Source organism: Pelodiscus sinensis, chromosome 1 (assembly GCF_052426305.1).
Source record: "Pelodiscus sinensis isolate ZL-2025 chromosome 1, ASM5242630v1, whole genome shotgun sequence".
NCBI classification, from domain to species: domain Eukaryota; kingdom Metazoa; phylum Chordata; order Testudines; family Trionychidae; genus Pelodiscus; species Pelodiscus sinensis.
The window spans coordinates 304,054,529-304,075,824 of record NC_143052.1 but is presented as its reverse complement, the minus strand read 5'-3'; the positions used below and the strand labels follow the sequence as shown (position 1 = coordinate 304,075,824).

General features: G+C 45.7%; 1 protein-coding gene across 1 annotated transcript in view; it reads left to right on the top strand.

Moving 5' to 3' along the window:
• The first annotated feature begins 972 nt into the window (after window positions 1-972).
• Window positions 973-21,296, top strand: part of LOC142824844 (maestro heat-like repeat-containing protein family member 2B) — a 36,758-nt gene continuing 16,434 nt past the window's right edge. The window contains exons 1-11 of the mRNA XM_089777619.1: window positions 973-1,506; window positions 2,198-2,267; window positions 2,382-2,495; window positions 3,272-3,345; window positions 4,064-4,186; window positions 6,633-6,777; window positions 7,241-7,281; window positions 7,606-7,747; window positions 10,829-10,881; window positions 19,736-19,855; window positions 20,115-20,237. Of these exons, the coding sequence (XP_089633745.1) occupies window positions 2,225-2,267; window positions 2,382-2,495; window positions 3,272-3,345; window positions 4,064-4,186; window positions 6,633-6,777; window positions 7,241-7,281; window positions 7,606-7,747; window positions 10,829-10,881; window positions 19,736-19,855; window positions 20,115-20,237 (978 nt within the window). The 5' untranslated portion in view covers window positions 973-1,506; window positions 2,198-2,224. The remainder of the gene's footprint in view (window positions 1,507-2,197; window positions 2,268-2,381; window positions 2,496-3,271; window positions 3,346-4,063; window positions 4,187-6,632; window positions 6,778-7,240; window positions 7,282-7,605; window positions 7,748-10,828; window positions 10,882-19,735; window positions 19,856-20,114; window positions 20,238-21,296) is intronic.

The window sequence follows — 21,296 nt, the reverse complement described above, 5'->3', positions numbered from 1 at the left end:
CGAATTAACTAATTCGATCTAAGTTAGTTCAAATTAGCGCTGTAGTGTAGACATACCCTGGGATATTATGTACTGGGGAAGCCCTTTCAACTGGTCACCAACCATGCACCCCTCAGATGGATTAATAACATGAAGGACACCAGTGCCTGAATCATGAGGTAGTACTTCCCACTCCAACCCTATGACTTCTGTATGTTATATTGGGCCAGGGAAGGCTCATGCAAACACGGACTTCTCCCAAGTGGAAGGAGACGATGAAGAGGAAGGTCCACCAATGGACACCCTCTTAAGGGGGAGTGTTTGTGACAGAGGATACCCACCATGCATGGTTCAGCGGGGGCTAATCATGATCTGTGGGCTATGCCCCTTCATACTTGCTGGGAATGCTCCAACTGGAACCAGGATATAAAAGAGAGCAGCTCAGTTCTGTCTAGGCTGACAGCTGAAGGGAGTAGAGGTGCTTTGCAGGCTTTTGTGGAGGGACTGCCAGTGCCCTAGGATGCAGAAACCAGCCAGCCTGTGGTTCCAGTTGACCCCCCCCCCCACAACCATCCAATGCCACAGATGGAGGAGAGACCACGGAGTTACTGAGATGACCTGCTGCAGAAGATTGGTGGGAAGTAATCTATGTGAACTAAGCATTATTGAGTTGAGGTATTAGCCTTTGACTCTGCATGTTTTGGAAGAAACCCCATTGAGCTGAAAGACAAGGTCCTGGGCTGGGACCCTGTGGAGTAGGTAGAGCCTGGTGGAGAAGGGCTGGCCACTAGGCAACACTGGTTTGCCCCAAAGGGTGGTTGAGCACTAGGTTGCACGGTCGTACCTAGAAGGGCTTGGGTCATTGAGCTGAAGAGCCTCATCAAAGGGCTGCTGCACTGACCCTGACTATTAGGCAATGCTGCTCTAAGAACCAGGCCTGCTATGGTGGTTGGGGAGACTAGGCCACTTGGGCTGCCTTAGTTCTTTAAGTCCTCCACAACCTGATACCATCCAAACAGGGTGGACCTACCCTGTGACAGGTAACTTAATTACAGTCTATAATATCTGCATGGGGAAATATATGTAATGACCTAGCAGAGAAAGGCATGACATGATCCAGTGGCTACAAACTGAAACAGGATCCATTCAGATGGGAAATAAGGTCTACCTTTTCAGTGGTGGGATATTAGCCATTCAAACCATTTTCCAAGAGTCAAGGTGATCATTTTAAAATCAAGATTGGATTTTTTTCTGAAAGTTCTGCTTTAGGAATTATTTTGGCAATTTCTAAGGCCTGTGTCATACAGAAGGCCTGACTAGTTGATGACAATCATCCCTTTTGGCCTTGGAATCTATGAATTCCATGAACCTGCTTCAGTCATTGCATATTGCTCCTTTGTATGCCCACCTTCTTACTTTCACCTTCTGTTGTAGAGTCTGAGGCAGCTCTTGGAAGTCTCTGGTGAATATAAGATCCTTCTACCTAAAAGGAAATTTCAAGCCATCTGCAGTGCTCTGCACAACCGGGTGAGGGGAACTTCTTCTTGTATCACTTGAGCTTAAGCACAGCAGATCTGAAGCATATTAAGAATAAACATCTTTTGAATGCTAGTGAAGAGCCCGAAGACCTTCTCATGCCTTATTGGTTTCTGCTGGCTTAAGAATAAGCAGATAGTGGTCTCATTTTATTAGCTAAAATCCAGCTCAGTTTGTAAAGCAATTTTAGCATAAGCCAGTTATTAGAGGGAGTTAGAGTTATATAGTAAAAACTGATCCCATCCAAATGGGGAGGACCTAGCCTGTGACAGGGTGACTTAATTGCAGTCTATAATATCTATGTGGGGAAACATATGTAATAATCTAGCAGAGAAAGGCATAACGTGAGCCAATAACTAGAAAATGAAGCTGGACAAATTCAGACTGGAAATAAGGCCTACATTTTTATGGTGGAATAATTAACCATTTGAACCAGTTACCAAGGGTCAAGTCTTGATTCAATTAGCTCTGCTGCTAAAAACACTTTGAAAGCAGGAACTTCTGTTATCCAATGTATCGGTCATTGTTTCTGATTCTTGTTGTGCAGTCAGTACCATTTATTTTGGGTTCAGAGCTCTATTTGGAAAGGTAGGAAGTGAGTGCTTAGAAATTAATTGAGCATCTTCTTTTCAGTTGCTTGTTCTGATTAGTTTTCCTTTGATCACTTCTCTTCTTCCCACAGATCTGTTCTCAAACTCAGCAGCTCATCATGGAAAATCATATGGAGCTGTTCTATTGTATCCTACTGCTAGGTAGGGGAAGAGACTCCAAATTACACAGTGGTTTCCTTGTAACTTCCTTCTTTTGTAGGTGTGGTAAGAATGAGCTTTCAGTTGTTAGTGAGGATGTGATTTCTTCCTTTGCAGCCCGTTCTTCTCCTGATGACCTCATAGCATTTCTGCACTCGCAGCTGAAGATTAAGAAGGAGACTGTTCGTGTGGAATCCCTGAATCTGCTCACAGATATTATTGGTGCTGACTGTAAGTAACACAGGAGTAACTGTGACTGCTGCGATCATCGCCATCGTGCTAGGGGTTGAGTTGGGGACATCCAGAGCTAAAAGCATGAGCTGCTATAGGTTGATCTAAAGAACCAAGGCTTTGCAGGCATGGTAGGGCTATAACATACTCATGATCTCTGCAAATGGGGCACAGAGGATCTGTAACACAGGGGCGGATATAGGGCAGGGCGAGCGGGGCGGCCGCCCCGGGTCCTGCGCTTCAAAATCCCCGCGCCTGCGCATGGCGTCACTGTGCATGCACCGTGGCAAAGGGGTGGGGCCCGTGGAATTATGCTTCCCGGGGCCCTGCAAAATGGTCATCTGCCCCTGCTGTAACACATAGAATCATATAGTCATAGATTATTAGAACTGGAAGGGACCTTGAGAGGTCATCAAGTCCAGTCCCCTGCTCTCATGGCAGGACCAAGCACTGTCTAGATCATCCCTGATAGGTGTCTATCCAATCTGCTCTACTGGTGGTAAACACAGACTAACTTCACTGACATCCATTTGTCTAACTCTCTTACAATATTTCCATCAGGATAGTATGATGGCGCTATTTACAGAAGTGGAAATACTTCAGACTTAGACTGGTGAAAGTGAGATCAGAGTCTGGTCCTATATTTTCCCCGCTGATTCTGTATAAGAGTGAAGCTTGGTAGTACTCTTAAATAGGGCCCAGGACACATTCTAATGTGGAGCATGAGTGTTTGGAACAAAGATATACTATATTGCACACTTCTCCTTATCTTTCAGTGCCTGAGACAAGAGTTAGAAAGTTTCGCATTGTGAAGGCAGTGAAATCTGCTCTCAGTGATCAGAGTGCTAAGGTAAGATTGTGTGTGGAATAGTGGTATTGCTGTTAATATCTCGGAAGTATTTCACTCAGTGGAGAGTCTGGCAATGAGACACATTTTTAGGCTGAGATTATTAATAGGGTTTCAATTAATCACAGTTAACTAAAAATTAATGGGATTAAAAATTGAAATTTATTACATATTTTTGTGGTTTTTTACATTTTCAAATATATTGATTTCAATTACAACACAATGACAAGTGTGTACTATGCACTTTATATTATTTTTATAACAAACATTTGCATTGTAAAAATGACAAAAGAAATAATATTTTTCAATTCATCTCATACAAGTGATGTAGAGCAATCTCTTTAGCGTGAAAATGCAACTTACAAATGTAGATATTTTTTGTTAACTGTAACAAAGCAATGTAAAACTTTAGAGTCTACAAGTCCATTCAGACCTACTTCTTGTTCAGCCAGACACTAAGACAAACAAGTTTGTTTACATTTATAGGAGAAAATGCTGCCTTTTTCCTAATTACAGTGTCACCTGAAAGTGAAAACTGGCATTTGCATGGTACTTCTGTAGCCAGTGTTGCAAGGAATTTACATAACGGATGTGTTAATCATTTGTACTTCAGCCACCATTCCAAAGAGATAAAAGCAAAAGCAAAAGGACTCTCATATCCTGTCTCATATTGCATGCAGAAGGGATAATAATAACTCGTGCATAATCTCTACCCTTGCAGGTGAAGATGGCAGCTCTCCATTTCGTCAAGAAGCTGCTCAGTTCAGGAAGCGTGGAGAATTGTGCAGCAGGGGATATGGTTGCATACGTTTTCAGAGAGTTCGATGTGTCCACCAGAAATCTGGTAAGGAGAGTTCTTAACACTTAGGACTCAGTTCTGCCATTCTGGCATGCTGATTGTTCCCCTTGACTTCAGTGGGAGCTTTGGATGCTCAAGGATGCAGCTGGACTGAAGGATTAGAGCTAGAATCTGATCAGTGATATTCGTGTAAAGCCAGGGTAATGCCCCTGACTTCAGCGGCATTATTTTGGATTTACACAAGTGTAACAGAGACCAGAATCTGATTCTGGATATTTACATCTGACAGTGCGACCTACATTCCTTAGACCTCGGGCAAGTCAGTGAAAATTCTGACAACACAATCTTTCAGTGAAATGCTCTTGTATAAGGAAGCACATCTTTTTTATAAATAGACTCTCCAAAGAACACACTGGTGCCCAATCCTGTGGCTGCTGAAGCATACATCAACTATTAGCAAAACACTGAAGTTATGCAGCCTACATCAAGATGTCTAGAACCTGGAAAAGTTTGCTGCACACTTCATACTCAGTTCTATGTGTACTAGTTCAAAATCTTTTCAATGGGTATTTCCAGCTATGGGCAGAGTCATGGACTCCAGACACAGAGTTCCACGATGGGATCCATGATATACATTAACTTTACAGTAAGTTGTTGGGGATCTTAGCTCTGCCTGGCCCTTTAGCTACGAAGTGGGAGCTTATGGCAGTACTCACCAACTGCCTCTTTTTCATGCTACCCATCTCAAAGAAAGTAGGAGGCAACTCTTTCTCATCAGGCCACATTTGCTCTTATTTAAACTGAAATCAGTAGAGCTGATCAATATTTAGTCTGGTGTAAGGAAGAACAGAATTTAGCCTATAGATAGACTCACATTCACTATGCACAGAATGATCAAGCTGCTTGGGGCATCAGAACAAACAGAATGGCTCCCTCTAGGTTCTGCATATTTATTTCCACTGGGCAGAGTCTGAGTGGCTCTCCTCAGAGATAAAAAGAAGAAATGTTCTTTTTTGAAAATTTTTCAAAAAATGAATACTGTTCAGGGAACTCTTTTATAGAATCATAGAACGATAGGGCTTGAAGAGAATTCAGGAAGTCATCGAGTCCAACCCCCTGCTAAAAGCAGAACCAATTCCAACTAAATCATCTCAGCCAGGGCTTTGTCAAGCTGGGACTGAAAAACCTCTAGGGATGGAGATCTCACCACCTCCCTCAGTAACCCATTCCGGTGCTTCACCACCCTCCTCGTGAAATCGTTTTTCCTAAGATCCACCCCCCCACACACACAACTTGAGACCACTGCTTCTTGTTCTGTCATCTGTCACTACTGAGAACAGCCTCTCTCCATCTTCTTTGTGTCCCCTTGTGCTGGGGTTTTCCTAAGCCTGGGTTCTGACCCACCAGTTAGGTGTTTCTGTTATTCTCTTCCCTTAAGAATCTCCATCATTCGAGGTTTTTAATGCCAGGCTTGGCAAAGCCATGGCTGGAATAATTTAGTTGGGGCTGGCCCTGCTTTGAGCAGGGGGTTGGACTATATGACCTCCTGAGGTCCCTTCCATCCTTAATCCATGATTTTATGATTTGTGCACTCCTAATGCAATGGAAAAGCTCTCCTAGGTCAATATTCAGAAAGGCTTTGTAAGAAATAGACACCGCTTCTACAGCCAGTGTTTTCCCACTAGCTAGTAAATTCTATGTATCTATCTCATAGCAGGGGACAAAACTTCCCTCCCAGGATGTTCAGGAAGAAAGCACTATCCAAACTATGTGCATTCACATCCTGCAAGGCCTGGACATATCAGTCACTGGAATGACCCAAGTAAGTGACATGTTGCTACTGCTTCGTGAAATAAAGACATTCTTCCGTATATCTACTGTACCTCTCCATAAGGAAGCTTCTTGCCAGTCAGGATAATGGAGGTACAGCATGTCAAGTTCATGTCAGAGATGATGGGACCTCTGTATCATGGAGGAAGCGATTCACAGTACAGACAAGATAAAAAGGAACTTCACTGGAAGGAACCATAATACAGTGGTCTTCTTTTAATTACCACGATTGCCTGAGTGCAACGTCTCCTTAGAGTCCCCATGAATCCCTTGGAAATGTAGACTTGGTGATCCTGTATTTAAACAGTTATTGGGGCCGTGATTGTGCCTTCTGTATGTCTGAAAAGTGCAGGATGAATTTATGGTGCTGTCTAAGTAGCTTTATAATACAGGGAAAGATGATTCATCTCCGGATGAGAACCAGTTTGCTAATGCTCTCCAAACAAGGCAGTGTACTTAAAATGTAGAGAGAGGGATTACTGGGACAGGTAGAGTGAGATGATGGCGGAGGGGAGGAGAAAGTGAGATCGAGATAAGGTAACGAGATAGGGAAGGGTCAGTGATGACTAAAAGGAGAAGGTGCATGACAGAAGGATTCAGCCAGTAGGAGGTGGGGGAATGAAAATAGCCAAGTGTTGAACTGTCTTGCTCTTCTGTGCAGGTGTTATGGCCAAGGCTTCTAACATATGTGGTGCCAACTCAGTACACTGGCACTTTGAAGCCTCTCTGCAGATGCCTCCAGGAAATGGCTGAGAAAAAGATGCAAGAAGGAGGAGAAGCTGCTTGCCTGGACTACAGTGGACAAGGTTTATAACAGAAACTCTTTCATTTATTCTCACCAGCCACTATGAAATGACCAGATTCAGCCTGTTCCAATTCTCTCATCTTCAGTCAAGAGACTAAAAGGAATGCAGGATGGTCTTGGGATTAAAACATGGCAATGGGAGGGAGCTAGAAATTGGGGGTTCTGGTTCCAGATCACCACCAAAATTCTGATATAACATTGGGGAAATCACTTGCTCTCTCTCAGCTTTCCCACTTGTGAAATTGAGGACTAGTTAATGCCAGTTTCTTAGAGGTGCTATGAGGAGGAATTAACTCATGTTTGCAAAACACTTTTGAGATGCTCCGCCTGAAAACACTATGGAAATGCAAATATTATCAGCTGCATGCAACATTGGTGGGCATATTGGAAATGGCTAGGTGAACAACATCAGCGGGATTCTCCGAAGTCTGGCATAATTAATGATCTTCTATTTCTTTTCCCAGGGAAACTCCCTACACCTCAGGGATTGCTGGCACGACTCCTGGTAAGTAGACCATGGAGGACAGGTTTTCTGAGAAATGTGAAGTGGAACAGTTAAGTATAAAAATCAGTTTTCCAGCTAAATGCTTTAGGCTGAAGAATGTGTATGATTGGGTCTCTCTCCACCCTCCCCGATCAGACAGAGACACACTGTTCTACACCCTCATGCTAGTTAGAATATTTTCTTCTTTAGGAAGTCACTGCAGTAGAAGCAGCAGCTCTACAATGTGTAGTCTCCACAGTGAGAGAATCTGAAATATTTCCTCCTTCAGGAACAAGCTGGTATCTTGCTGCAGAACTTAGCCTGTGCTTTCTCCCTCGTTGACAGGTTGTAGCCTCATCTCCTTACGAAAGAGAAGGACACGGATATTCTGTCTTGCAGCTGCTAAAAGCCTTGCACCAAAATATCCATGCAGCAGTGGGTGAGATGTGGGGAGTAAAGATTCCAGCTCTGCTGCAGCACCTTGAAGGTAAAGTGCTAGTTGGGAGTGACGTGGTCCATGGAGGATAGAAGAGAAAGCAGAAAATGCAGATTCCTATTGACATGTGTGGTGCCATGCATGTTGCAGTCCGTGGGAATAGTGTGGAATTGAAACTGGGGCTCTAGACACCTCACTTTTTCTACAATTGTGAACCAGTGAGCTAACTCCAGTGTCAAACCGGGGGCCAACCACTTAGGATGGAATCAGGCCAGGAAGGTTTCAGTTGAATGACCATTTTACAGCAGTATCTTCCTGATCTTAGCTAGGTGGTTATTTAGGAAGCTCAATACACATGAAACTGGAGGTTTGTGAAACTCTTATGCACTGTTTTTGTGGTCACAAGTACAGTCTGATTTTTGCAAACTGAATTTTTCTGAAAAATTAAAGCCTAGGGCTACGTCTAGACTGGCATGATTTTCCGCAAATGCTTTAAATGGAAACATTTTTCCATTAAAAGCATTTGCGGAAAAGAGCGTCTAGATTGGCACGGGTGCTTTTCCGCAAAAGCACTTTTTGTAGATAAGCGTCCATGCCAATCCAGACGCGGTTTTGCGCATGAAAGCCCCGATCGCCATTTTCGTGATCGGGGCTTCTTTCTGCAAAACAATACCGCATTGTCTACATTGGCCCTCTTGCGCAAAAGCATTTGCGCAAGAGGGCTTTTGCCTGAACAGGAGCAGCATAGCATTTCCACAAGAACACTGATAATCTTACATGAGATCATCAGTGTTCTTGGGGAAATTCAAGCGGCCAGTGTAGACAGCTGGCAAGTTTTTCCTCAAGAGCAGATGATTTTGCAGAAAAACTTGCCAGTCTAGACTCAGCCTATGTTTATTGTCAAGATTAGTTCAATTTAAAAATCCACAGTTTTTCTTTCTGTAAGGAAACTTAATCCATATATTAGCAATAGAATCCATGCCTGTCACAACAAAGCTACGTTGACCAAGTGGGTGCCCTACATATAATGTGTAATCTACGTATTGTAGGCCTGATGTCTTTCACCAATTTTACAGTCGTATGAAACTATTGACATCAGTGGGAAAAAATTTAGCATTGGTTGTGTCTATACTACGGGGTTATGTCAATATGGTTATAGTGACAAAGCTAGGACAATATAGTCTCTGCACTATGTAACTGTGAGCCAGCAAGCTAAGTTGCACAACTTCAGTTATGTGAATAATGTATCTGAAATCGATACACTTAGATCTACTTACCAGATGCTTTCCTGTCAACTCTACCTACTGTCCTCATTCTGGTGGAATTCTGGAGTTGATAGGAGAGTACTTGGTGGTCAATATATCGCATATATACTAGAGGCAATAAATTGACCCTTTCTGGATCAATCGCTGCCTGTTGATCCAGTGGTTAGTGTAGGTATACCCTAAGTGACGCACAATCCCAATGTGTTTCTGATATATATTGGACCCTACAATTTTCAAGTGGGCTTGCTATTAAAAAAAAAAGAGCTGTATCTTCCCTGGCTGCTGTTTCTGTACAGAGTCCACAGCACTATGTTCTGCAGACATTAAAGAAGGGTAAGTTAGAGCCGGCTGTTCAGAAACAGGGCCAGATTCTTAGTCGATGTAAATCAGTATAATTCCACTGACTTCAGTAAAGCTACACAAGTTTAGGATCAAGTCAGAATCTTGTATTATGCAGGAAAAATGTGCATGCATATTTAAGTCCAGTTTTCTGATGTTCTAAATAGGAATGTAAGTAACTAGTTGACTATCTGATAAGCAAAAGCTTATCGGATACATGACTAGTTCCTTGACCAGTTGCTTCCCCCCCTCTTGCTGCATCTAGCAGCGACAGCAAGTGGGGGGAGCAGGAGCCAGTGCTGGGGAGAGCCGGCTTAAAAGCTGGTTTCCCCCAAGCACCATCTCCGCAGGAGACAGGGTAGTAGCGGGTACTGGATGCGAGCCGGAAATCAGCTTATTCCTGACTTGTGCTCCATCCCAGATGCTGCGACTCTGCTTTTTAAATGTATTAAGAGCCTGCCATCTCTTAATACATTAAAAAATCAGAAGCTCAGCAGGGGAGAGCTAGCGTGAGCCAGCAGTCAGGTATCCCGGCTCGCGCTTCAGCCTTTTATATGTATTAAGAGCCTGTCAGCTCTTAATTCACTTTAAAGGTAGAGCCGCAGCAGGGTTAGCTGCCGGGACTGAGAGCTAACCCTGCTGCGGCTCCCCCGCTTATTGACTAATCAACTAGTCGATGGAAAATTCATCAACTAGTCAATTAGTCGATTAAACGATATTTAATGTCCCTAGTGCTAAATAGTTTGATGAGACGTCCAGTGCCCTCAGCTCCCATTGAAGTCAAAAGTAATTAGGAGCAGGGCTGTCAGGGGTTGTAGGGCTTGGGGCACTCCCCAGGGGCGAGGCTTAGGGCAGCCCACCAGCCCCAGGCCCTACCTTGCCTCTGCTTCACCTTTTCTCCAAACTCTGCCCCTGTTTTGCCCTACCCTATCCCTTCCTGCCCCTGCTCTGCCCTGCTGCTGAAGCCCCCTCTTCTGAGCTGAGGGATTACTGGGGGGTCCTGGTGCAGGATGGCAGTAGGATGGGCTCCTGCCTTCAAAATCACCAAAGCAACAGGAGTGACAATGGCTCGGCAGCCCGCTTTTCTGCGCCTTGCCCCACAGCCCTCTCCCAGCATCGCCGTGGCCATGGGAAGCGCATTGCCTTGGAGCCGGGGCACCTTGCTTCCTACTGCCACAGATACAATGCACACAGCAGGCTGGGAGAGGGCAGTGTGGCAGGGTGGGGCAGGGCAGAGCAGGCTGCTGGGTCTCTCTTGGACCCATCCATAGGACAACTGAGGTGGCCACCATGGGCTCTCCCAAAGTAGGAGCTGGGGTGGCAACCCCAAAGTATCCTATGGAGTGTCCAGCATCTCGCTCCTCGTGGGTTGACTGACTCTGAATAAAAAGGTATGTTACATTGGCATCGGTCCCTTTTATCATTGAAAGCTCAGGTAGTTTTAAGAAGATTGACTGCAGAGGGTATATTGGGGACAGCTATTCTTGCTGTTGTAAATTACACTGTTGTTTTGCCTCCTGCTTTATAGGAAACACAGAGAATTCTCTGAACCATGAACAGTGGGAGCACATGCTGCTTCAGGTACAGGATGACTTTCAGATGTATTAGCATACATCCCCGCACCCAAATGTATCAGCTGGGAAAGAATTAATTATAAATTATTCATTATTAGCAGAGTGGGACAAATCATTTTATTTGCAATGTTTGTTTGATGAAAAACTTTTTTTTTTTTCAAAAACATTTTCATGGAAACTTTTTATTTCGACCAAAAACAAAACAACCCCAACCCAAACAGAAAATATTTAGGTTTTTTTAAACGGATGGGTTTTTTTTTCAGTTGTTTTCCTGTTTATTTCTTTTTTTATCCTCTTTTCAATCAGAAAATGGAAGAGGGAAAAAAGGGATGGTGATGAGGGGTAAGAAAAGGAGAAAACAAAGAACTGAAAAATGGTTTTAGTTTTTCACTTTTTGTTTGTGGCATTGAAAATCAAGAAAACAAACAAACAAAAAATCCCACCTGTTTTGCGAAACAGACTTACCATTTTTCAGACTGCTCTAATTATAAATAGCTTCATAGTACCACTGGGAATGACACAGAACTTAACCTGAAAACCAGCATGCTAATGATCGTATTGCATCACTGGGGTACTTGTAAAGGAGTCTTTCTTACTTTTTGACATTCAAAAGAAAATCTATTATGTGAAAACCTAAAAAGCAGCAAAGACAAGACAAGGTTTGGTGACTTTCTCATGTATCTTTTTCTAGTTAGAGCTCTTTACAGTCTCGTGTAAATCGAGACAAGGAACATTTTTGTGGCAAGTGCTGAAAATGAAATGAAAGAACTTAGGGTATGTCTACACTACAAAGTTAATTCGAACTAACGGATGTTATTTCGAACTAACTTTAATAGGTGCTACACTAGCTCTCCGCTAGTTTGAACTAGGTAAATCTCATTTTACGAGGATTAAGCCTAGTTCGAACTAGCTAGTTCGAATTAAGGGCCGTGTAGACCCTTAATTCGAACTAGTGGGAGGCTAAGGCTTCCCAGGTTTCCCTGGTGGCCACTCTGGTTAACACCAGGGAAACTCTATTGCCCCCCTCCCGGCCCCGGAGCCCTTAAAGGGCCACGGACTGGCTACACAGTTTGTGCCAGTTGCAAGGCTGCCAGCACCCGTGCCAGCAGACCCTGCACCTGCCACACCATGAGCCAGCCACCCGAGGACACCCAGCCCTCCACTGCTCCCCAGGACCAGCCTGGCGGGTCCCAGGAGCCTGCCCGGGGGCGCAAAAGGTGGGCGCCCGCTTGGTCAAGTGCAGAGATCGTGGACCTCATCGAGGTTTGGGGGGAAGCCTCCAATGTCCACGATCTCCGCACTAGCCACAGGAATGCGGCCGTCTACAGCTGCATGGCTGCCAGCCTGGCTGCCAGGGGCCACCAGCGCAGCCGGGAGCAGGTCCGGTGCAAAATTAAGGACCTGTGGCAGTCCTACTCCCGGGCCTGCCAGCCAGGGGCCGACCCGGAGGCCTGCCCCCACTTCCATGCCCTGGACCACCTCCTGGGGCTCATGCCGTCCCTGCCCCCCGGGACGTGATAGACCCCGGGGCAGAGGGCCCGCTCCAGGAGACGGAGGAGGAGGCAGAGAGCTCTGAGAGCCAGGAGCCTGCCGCCAGCCTGCCCAGAACCCGGGACCCCCGAGGCACCCCACAGAGCCGTTCGCCTGTGTCGTCCGAGGCCGGGGAGGCGTCCACATGTGAGTACCATCGTGTTCCCCTCATGTGTACGGGGGGCTGGGGCGAGAGGGAGCCTCGGGATCGTGCGCCTGGGCCTTGACCACCAAGGAGCAGCAGCTGGGGATCCTGCAGGGGCCCTGGCCTTGCAGAGGGGAGCTGGGTTTCACACACCTGGGCCCCTGGAGAGCCAGGAACGAGGAGGAGTACCAAAGGCGGCACCTCCAGTTCATGGACAACCAGCTCTGCACCCGGGACCACTGGGTCCAGGAGGACCTGAGGCTGCACCGGAGGAGTCTGGAGGCCTTGGAGGAGCAGGGCCGTGCCCTGCGAGGCCACCTCCAGAGCCTGCTCGACCGCTTCCTATTTCCTCCTCCCCCTGCTCCTCCTGCTCCCCCTGTTCCCCCTTCTCCCCCTGCTCCCCCTGCTCCCCCTCATGCTCCCGCTCCTGCTTCCTCCACACCCCTGTCCCTCCTGCCCCCCTTCCACAACCATTTCCCGCAGTGTGGCGAGACGGGAGAGGCAGCCGGACTCCCACCACTGAGCTTTCCTTTCCCTTCCTCCCTTCCCTCCCCTTCCAGCTCCCTTTTCCCAGGTTCCCCCTCCCCTCTCCCATCCTGAAGTTCTGGGTCCACTGTCGGTCCTCCCAGCGCTCCAGGACGATGCGGTCCCACCAGTCGGTGCTGGTGTCCAGACGCCAGACACGGCGGGGCACGCCGGTGCCGGGGTGCCGCCGCAGCTCCTCCACGGCCCCCAGGGCGGCCAGGCGGAGAGGCAGGGGGCTGATGTGCACCATGTGGTGCCAGGCAGCCTCGAGCCATTGGTGGCAGGCTTGCAGCAGCAAGTCCAGAAAGTGCACCAGAAGGTGCAGGGCGAGCTGTGGCTCCATGTTGCCACCTGCGGCGGCCCCCCCGAAGGGAAGCACCGACACAGACGGGCACATAGACCAACGCTTTGCTGTCCCTCAGCGAGGTTGGCAAGGAAGCAGGAAAAGCTGAGAACCGGCTGTCCAGGGGGGTCCCTTTAAGCTCGAGCCTCAGATAGCCTCAGACAGCAGCCACAGAAAACAACTACTGACCTGATGCCCTGCCAGAACCAGTTTCAGCTGCCCTTAAATGCCCCCCTGCGTCAAATCAGTGTGGACGCGCTAGTTCGAATTAGCAAAATGCTAATTCGAACTAGTTTTTAGTTCTAGATGCGCTAGTTCGAATTAGCTTAGTTCGAATTAGCGCTGTAGTGTAGACATACCCTTAGTGACAGATAAGCCTGAGACGGTCTGGGGAAATTCTGGATTACTCACCAGAATTTTCCATTCTTCTTCAAGTGCTTGCTCCTGTCCATTCCAATACATGTGTGCATGTTCCATGCACATAATCACTAGGGCTGTGTCTAGACTGGCAAGTTTTTCCGCAAAATCATCTGCTTTTGCGGAAAAACTTGCCCGCTGTCTACACTGGCCGCTTGAATTTCCGCAAAAGCACTGACGATCTCATGTAAGATTGTCAGGTCTTTTGCGGAAATACTATGCTGCTCCCGTTCGGGCAAAAGTCTTTTTCCGAAAAACTTTTGCGCAAAAGGGCCAGTGTAGACAGCAGAGATTTGTTTTCCGCAAAAAAGCCCCAATCGCGAAAATGGTGATTGGGGCTTTTTTGCGGAAAAGCGTGTCTAGATTTGCCACAGACACTTTTCCACAAAAAGTGATTTTGTGGAAAAGCGTCCGTGCCAATCTAGACGTTCTTTTCCAAAGATGCTTTTAACGGAAAACTTTTCTGTTAAAAGCATTTCCGGAAAATCATGCCAGTATAGACATAGATTTTTTTTTTTTTACTAGCAGTACTGTTGGATCAGATTTGGAAACTTCTAGAGTGGCGCTTTCAGGGTGAGCAATGTATGTTGATCCCTCCTGAACTGATCAGCCGTCCAGGTCCTTCCTACCGCCAGTGATGGTCTTTGGAGAATTTGATTTCATGTTTTGCAAGGCATCTCTTGCTGTAGTTGTTGTACATTGTATTGTCCTTTCTGTCTTCCAAAATTGGTGTTATCCCTAAATGGGCCTGGTTGCCACAAGGAGCAACAATAAGTGCATCCAGTTCTGTTCCTTCCAGACCCACAGTTGTGGATCAGTAGCAGATGCAATCAAGATATCGTGGTCCAGTCACCTGGTGTACATGTCTCTGCTCTTTCCTCTAGTACACAAGGTTCTCCTCAAGATCTGGCAGGACAAGGCGGAACTCATCCTCATAGCAGCAGTGTAGCTGCAGCAGCATAGGCTCAGCAGCCTGGTGAACCAATTTGTAGACAGACCGATAATCCTTCTGCTCCATATCCTGATTTCATCACCGAGGACCATCACCAGTTACAGCACCCTCACCCGGGGCACCTCCATTTCATGGTGCAGAAACTCCATGGTTAAACCAACTCGAGCTACAGTGCTCAGACTCCATTAGAAAGGTTCTGTTGGGCAGGAGGCAACCCTCCCCTTGGGCAACATACCTAACAATCTGGAAGTGATTTTCAGTTTGGTCCCTCGAAAAGTACATCCCCCTACAAGAAACCTCCATCTCCCTTGTGCTTGACTACTTTTTATACCTTAACCAGTGCCAGGGACTGACACTGTCATCCATTAACGTCCACGTAGTGGTTATTTGCCTTCCATCCTGGGGCTGGGGAAAGATCTCTGTTCAGCAATGCTATGCTGGGATGTTTCCTTAAGGGTTTGGAGAGGCTGTATCCCCAGGTCAGACATCCCCATTTCACAGTGGGACCTTAACCTGGTCCTCTCTAGACTTATGGGACTGCTGTCTGAGCTCCTAGCAATCTGCCCTCTAGCTTGCCTCTCTTGGAAGGTGGTCTTTGTGGTGGCTATAACCTTGGCTAGTTAGGTCTCAGAGCTCCGGGCCTTTACCTATGAGTTTCCATACACTGTCATTTGTAAGGACAAAGTGCAGCTCTGTCCGCATCTGGTGTTCCTACCCAAGGTTGTCTCCCTCTTCCATCTAAACCAGGACATTTTCCTCTTGGTTTTCTTCCCAAAACATCATGCCAACCATGTGTCAGACAGACCCTACCCTAGCCTTCTACGCTGAATGCACAAAGCCATTTTGTAAATCACCACAGCTCTTTATTGTCATGGCTGAAGGAATGAAGGGACTTCTCATCTCATCCCAGTATATTTCATTGTGGATATTTCCTGTTATTACTTTGCCAAAATTCCAGCGCCATCAGCTCACTCCACCAGAGCACAGGCATCTTTGGCAGCGTTCCTCCTACAGATTCCCATTGAGGATATTTGCAGGGCAGCAACGTGTTCCTCTATTTGCACCGTCATGTCACACCACACCATCACCCAACAGGTAAGGGGTGATGTGATGTTTCAATTAATTCTGGCTCCCTCCTCCATGGGAACTGCTTGGGTGTCATCTATCGGAATAGACGTGAGCAAGCCCTCGAAAAAGAAACAAACCAGTTACCTACCTTTTTGTAACTGCTGTTCGAGATGTGTGGTCATGTCCTTTCCAAATCCCACCCCTCCCCACTGTCAGAGTAGGCTGGCATGAAGGAACTGGATGGACGGTAGGTCAGCAGGGACCTATATATGTCTCCATGAAGGCTCTCTTGTGAGGTTTCCAGTATAACCTGGCTGCTGTTCAAAATTTGGATCTCCTGCTGACTTCAATGGGAGTTGAGGGTATGACTTTGGAAACTGACAGAGGTTGCGGGGTGCATAGAATTGCCAGGATCCTCTAGAGCTGATCTCTACATTTCAGTTCATCAAAGAGTATCATGTAAAGCCTCTGCTGGCCACACTGATCATCATAATCATTGCAAAATGTCTGGATGGATAATATATAAGGCCTTCTGGACAGGCCTTACAAGCTGCGTGTCTGCATGGCCACGCACAACAAATTTTAAGCCCACACACCTCGCCTGCAGAGCCACGCAGCAGCACTCTCCTCTCACTGTCCTGCTGGATCGGAAGGTGAGTGGTGACAGAGGCAGTTTAGCAGGGCTGCATGATGGCAAGCAGGCTGCCCTGCCCCTGTTTGCTCCGGCTGGAGCCAGGGCATGGTGAGGCTTTCGCTGCTCCAGTTCCAGCTGGAGTGGACAGGCCACCATGGCCCCGTTGGTGGGGCCAGATGGCCAGGGGTAGCTGCTTGGACGGCCGGGGCTCGAGCCGCGTGGCCAGTGGTGGCTGCCAGCAGCGACTGTTTGGGTGGCTTTGGCCGCCCTCCTAACTTTCCAGTAATAAGCTGAGGCAGGACCGATCACCTTCATCACAAACAAGTAACATCACAAATACTTCAGTCCTCTGCTATCCCTTCAGTGGAGTTTGGATACTGCAGTGGGATCTGGCAAGCATCTTGGGTTTAATTTCCTCATGTTGAGACGTATGGGCTCTGCTGAGCTACTCAAGCTTGGCTCCTGAATTGGCTTGTACTGGATACTTTGGGCACAGAAACCCAGTTTCGTCAGTTCTGTTGGGCCCTGAGGGATTGGCTTCTCTTGGTAGGGATCAAGAGTCCCTCAGGCTCTGTTCCTTCTTCCTGGTTTGATGGCTTTACAGGTCAAATTGAAGACATAAATTATGGTAACCAGCTGCCACTCACTCATTAGACCAAAGTGAAGTGCCTTTCAGAATATGCTATGAATGATGTCCTCACTATATTAAATGCTTTGTATGAGCAACACAATAACCAATGAATACATTTAAATATCATCACTGGGCATCCAACTTAATTCATGATTGACCCAAATAAGGCAATTCATGTGTAGCAGAGCTATTTTTTATGATTTTCTGAAAATACGTGCAGCTATCACCACGTCTCTTAGTTGCACTTGCTTCACATTTTAAAGAGTCTTCACAACTACAGCTCTTTGAAAAAACCTGAATTTTTAAAATTTCAACTACTTTGGGGGTTTTAAGAGGTTTTTTTTAAATTGTACAAATGTGCTTTTTCAAGTAGGTTAGAATGCACACTATTTTAAGTATCACCATAATGTTTTGCAAACTTTAAAAAGAACAGACATTTCTTTTCTGCACACTTTTTAAAAAGTTATGATTTGAGAGAATATGATGGCAGTCTGAAGAAAGAAAAAGACTGCATATATATATACAGTATATATATGTATGTTAATAACTGGTAGGTGCCACAGCAGCGCACAAGACAAAACTCATTCCGTTCATGGATCGGAAATCTCAGGGTGTGTCTAGACTACAGGGTTTTTTCGATAAAAGTGGCCTTTTCTTGAAAAACTTCCTCTGCATATAGACTGTCACTGCATTCTTTTGAAATTAAATTGAAAGAATGCAGCCGTTTTTTCGACCACGGTAAACCTCATTTTACAAGGAATAAGGCTTTTTTTTGAAAAGAGGTGTTATTGAATGCAAATGGGGCTTTTTCGAAAAAAGGCTTTATTGAATGCAAATGGAGCTTTTTCGAAAGAGAGCATCCAGATTGCCTGGGTGCTCTCTTTCAAAAAAACGGCTCGCTTTTTTGAAATAAGTGGTTGCAGTCTAGATGTTCTCTTTCGAAAGAGGCTTGCAGTCTAGACGTAGCCTTAGAGGGAATACTACTTCTGGATGTATACTGAAAATTTATGCTTTTGAGGTCTATGAGTTGAGGCTGGTCACCAGAAGGTGAAAAGCAACTTTGTCTGGCTATATGTAGACTGAGTAATTATTCACAATGGATGTTAATCGACTGAGAAAATTCTAATTAAGTGATTGCAAAGTCTCCAGAGGCGACTCTATCCAAGAAAACCAAACAATAGGGGATACCTGTTTACTAGTGAGATGCTTGAAACTATTTTGGGAGGTCCAGAGGTATCCTGTACCAGTTATCCTTCATCTAGGGAATAAGCTGCCAACTTGCTTGACTTAGGAGGATCACATTTGGTCTGGGTGCTTCAAGCTGGGAGAGCTATCCTTTGTGAGACAGAGGAATGTTTGGTTATCTAAGTTTAACCTTTAGGAAGTGTGTGGTGATTTTACTTTTACGTAATCTTTGTTTACATTAATTCTGCTTGCTGCTTCTCAAATTTCCATTCTTTGTGAATGAAACTCTACTTATTTTCACTGTATATGCACCTAAGAGCGGTGTGTTAAATGGATCAGTGATGCTGAGGTGAAAATAGTAAGGTGGTAAGTAGTAAACCTGTGAATTCTGGGAGTGTCCAGTGGAACAGGGGCTGGACCTTCTGGGAATATGTAGAGGGTGTGATGATTGAAGCATGCCTATTGCTTATCTGCAGGACAGCAAAGCTGGGTCCGGGTGAGAAGGGTGTGCTTGCATTTCCTGTGTCTGGCAGAGTCAGGAGCTGACACCTGGCAGGCATAGAGAATGCTTCCTCATGCCAAGGGCAGGTGGTAGTGAGATACCTCACAACCCTGCATACCCGCAGAAAGTGTTATGAAGAGTCTGTAGCACTTCAGAGAAGGTGCTTGGCTCTTTGTTAATGATGGCCCATTGATCAAAGTTCACTAGACCTATCCTCTGTCTGCTATAAAATCAATGGTCAGATCTCATTCTCCAATTTGCTGTGCATCTGAGTTTGGGGACTGAGCAGAATCATAAGGCAAAGGTTAAAGAACAACCGGCAGAGGAAGTCTGGGTTGTCAATGCTCATAGTTCTCAATAGGGAAATAATCTTCCTATGACACCTGAATATTGGAATGGTTACAACAGAGAACAAGGAAGGGAAAAAACTCTCAAGCCCCAACCAAAAATTCTTTCAATAAACCAGCTCTTGTTTTACACACAGTTCCTCAGAACATCTCTGGAGCAGATAAATGACAATGCCTGGAGCAGCCAGCTAAGCTTTGAGTTGAGCCAGCAGATGGCCGGCTATGCCAGCCCCTCCAAAGAGAAGGTTTGTTCTCTGTTAAGGTTTAGTTTCTAGTTAATTGCTCTTGGAATTCTTGTTGGAGGGCTGCATGAGACTTCTCTCTGCTTCATTGGTTTTTTTGTGTATAAAATTTGTGTTTGCTTGTTCCCTGCTCTTCCCCTGCTGGCATTTGCTTGGAGCAGCTATTGGTACTGAATTGTTCCCTAACTGGGTGGCGGAAGATGATGGGATGTGCCTGCAGCAGGGATGCTTGGTCTTGGCTCGGTTGTTTTTTCCTGTGTCAGTGTGTGTTGCTGGGTTGGTTCTATACTGACAAGCATGTGGTATTCTTGATATCTCAATGCTGGCCTCTTTCTTTCAGTGTTTCCTGTATAAGGCACTAGGAATTTGCTTGGCAGTTTGTCAGGACCCGGTCCATATTAAATCACAGATTCAGAAGTTTCTGAAGAAAACAGATTACATGGAAGTCCCTGATAGACTGGTAAGGACCCTGCCCCTCTCCCTACCTTATCATGTACCCTCTGAATGTCCCCTGGGCAACTCAGCTCTCAGTTTTCCCGGGACAGATGCCATTTTGCTTCATGTCCTCTTTGTTGCTATTTCACTCACCCTTTGCTCCCCCTCCCATGGGTCTCAGGCCTAATTGGCACTTTACACTACTTTGGGTGAAAGGAATTGACTTGTGGGGTCTATTGGGCACCTGGTCAGATTCACTAACCAATATTTTTCTTGAGTAACAGGGAGTCATTTCCATCCTTTCATTCTCTGCCGAGAGCCACTTGGACCTCATCTTGAACACACTTCAGGAGTTTGGGGCAGCAATGAACAAACTTACGATTTCTGGGTTTATGGGTTGCCTGAAGGTAAAGGAGCCAGGGGGTTCTCTCAAACTTCCTCTCCCTCTAAACTAGAGACAGTATCTCCTGCCCCCGGTAGAGTCTCATTGGTCAGCTAACCCTGTCCCCCAATGGATGTGCTCTGTGTGATGCTTACATTTAAGCAGAGAGGAGCACAGTCTGGATCCGTGGCTCTCTCAACTGATTTTTAGCATGTGATGTTTCATGGCTTGAATGCCTCTCCTATGCACAGTGTGTAGGAACTATACCAGTTAATTATATGGAAAAGTGTTGAATGTATTTGTAGCTGTTTTTTAAATCCAGGTTAGTAGCTGTAAAGGAGGAGGTGTTGCAAGCAACATGTGACTAACCAACCTGCTCTCTGGACAACTGTTATGGACCCTGTGCTCTAGAGCAGCGGTTCTAAAACTTTCCGCACTAATATACCCATTTTAGAAATCTGATTTGTCTAGTGTGCCCCAAGTTTCACCTCATTTTAAACCTTCTTTCTTAGAAAATCAGGCATAAAAATACAAAAAAGTGTCACAACACACTATTACTGAAAAATTGCTTAATTTCCCATTTTCATATGCCATACGCCATTTCATAAATAAATTAATTTAAATATAAATATGTTCCTTACATTTCAATGTGCAGTATATAGAGCAGTGTAAATAGGTCATTGTGTGTATGAAATTTTAGTTTGTAACTTTGCTAGTGCTTTTTAGGTAGCCTGCTCTAAAACTAGGCAAATATCGAAATGATCTGATCTGTCCCCCTCGAAAACTTCTGCGTACCTTTGGTTGAGAACCATTTATCCAGAGGATAAAACAGCATATTAGGTCTCTTGGCCACCATTGCCAGATTTGCTGTTTACTCACTGTGCAGATCTAGGCATATCATTTAGCACCTAATTCTGTGCCTATCAGTGTCAATGACAAATCTCCCATTTATTTCACTGGGGTAGGGTCAAAACTTTGGGCTCTCTGTGTCAGAATTATCCAATCAGTATGTTTGAGACACCAATACCTCTGTGCCTCACGCAGTTATGGTTTGGCTTAAATACATTTTTCAAGTACAAGCTAT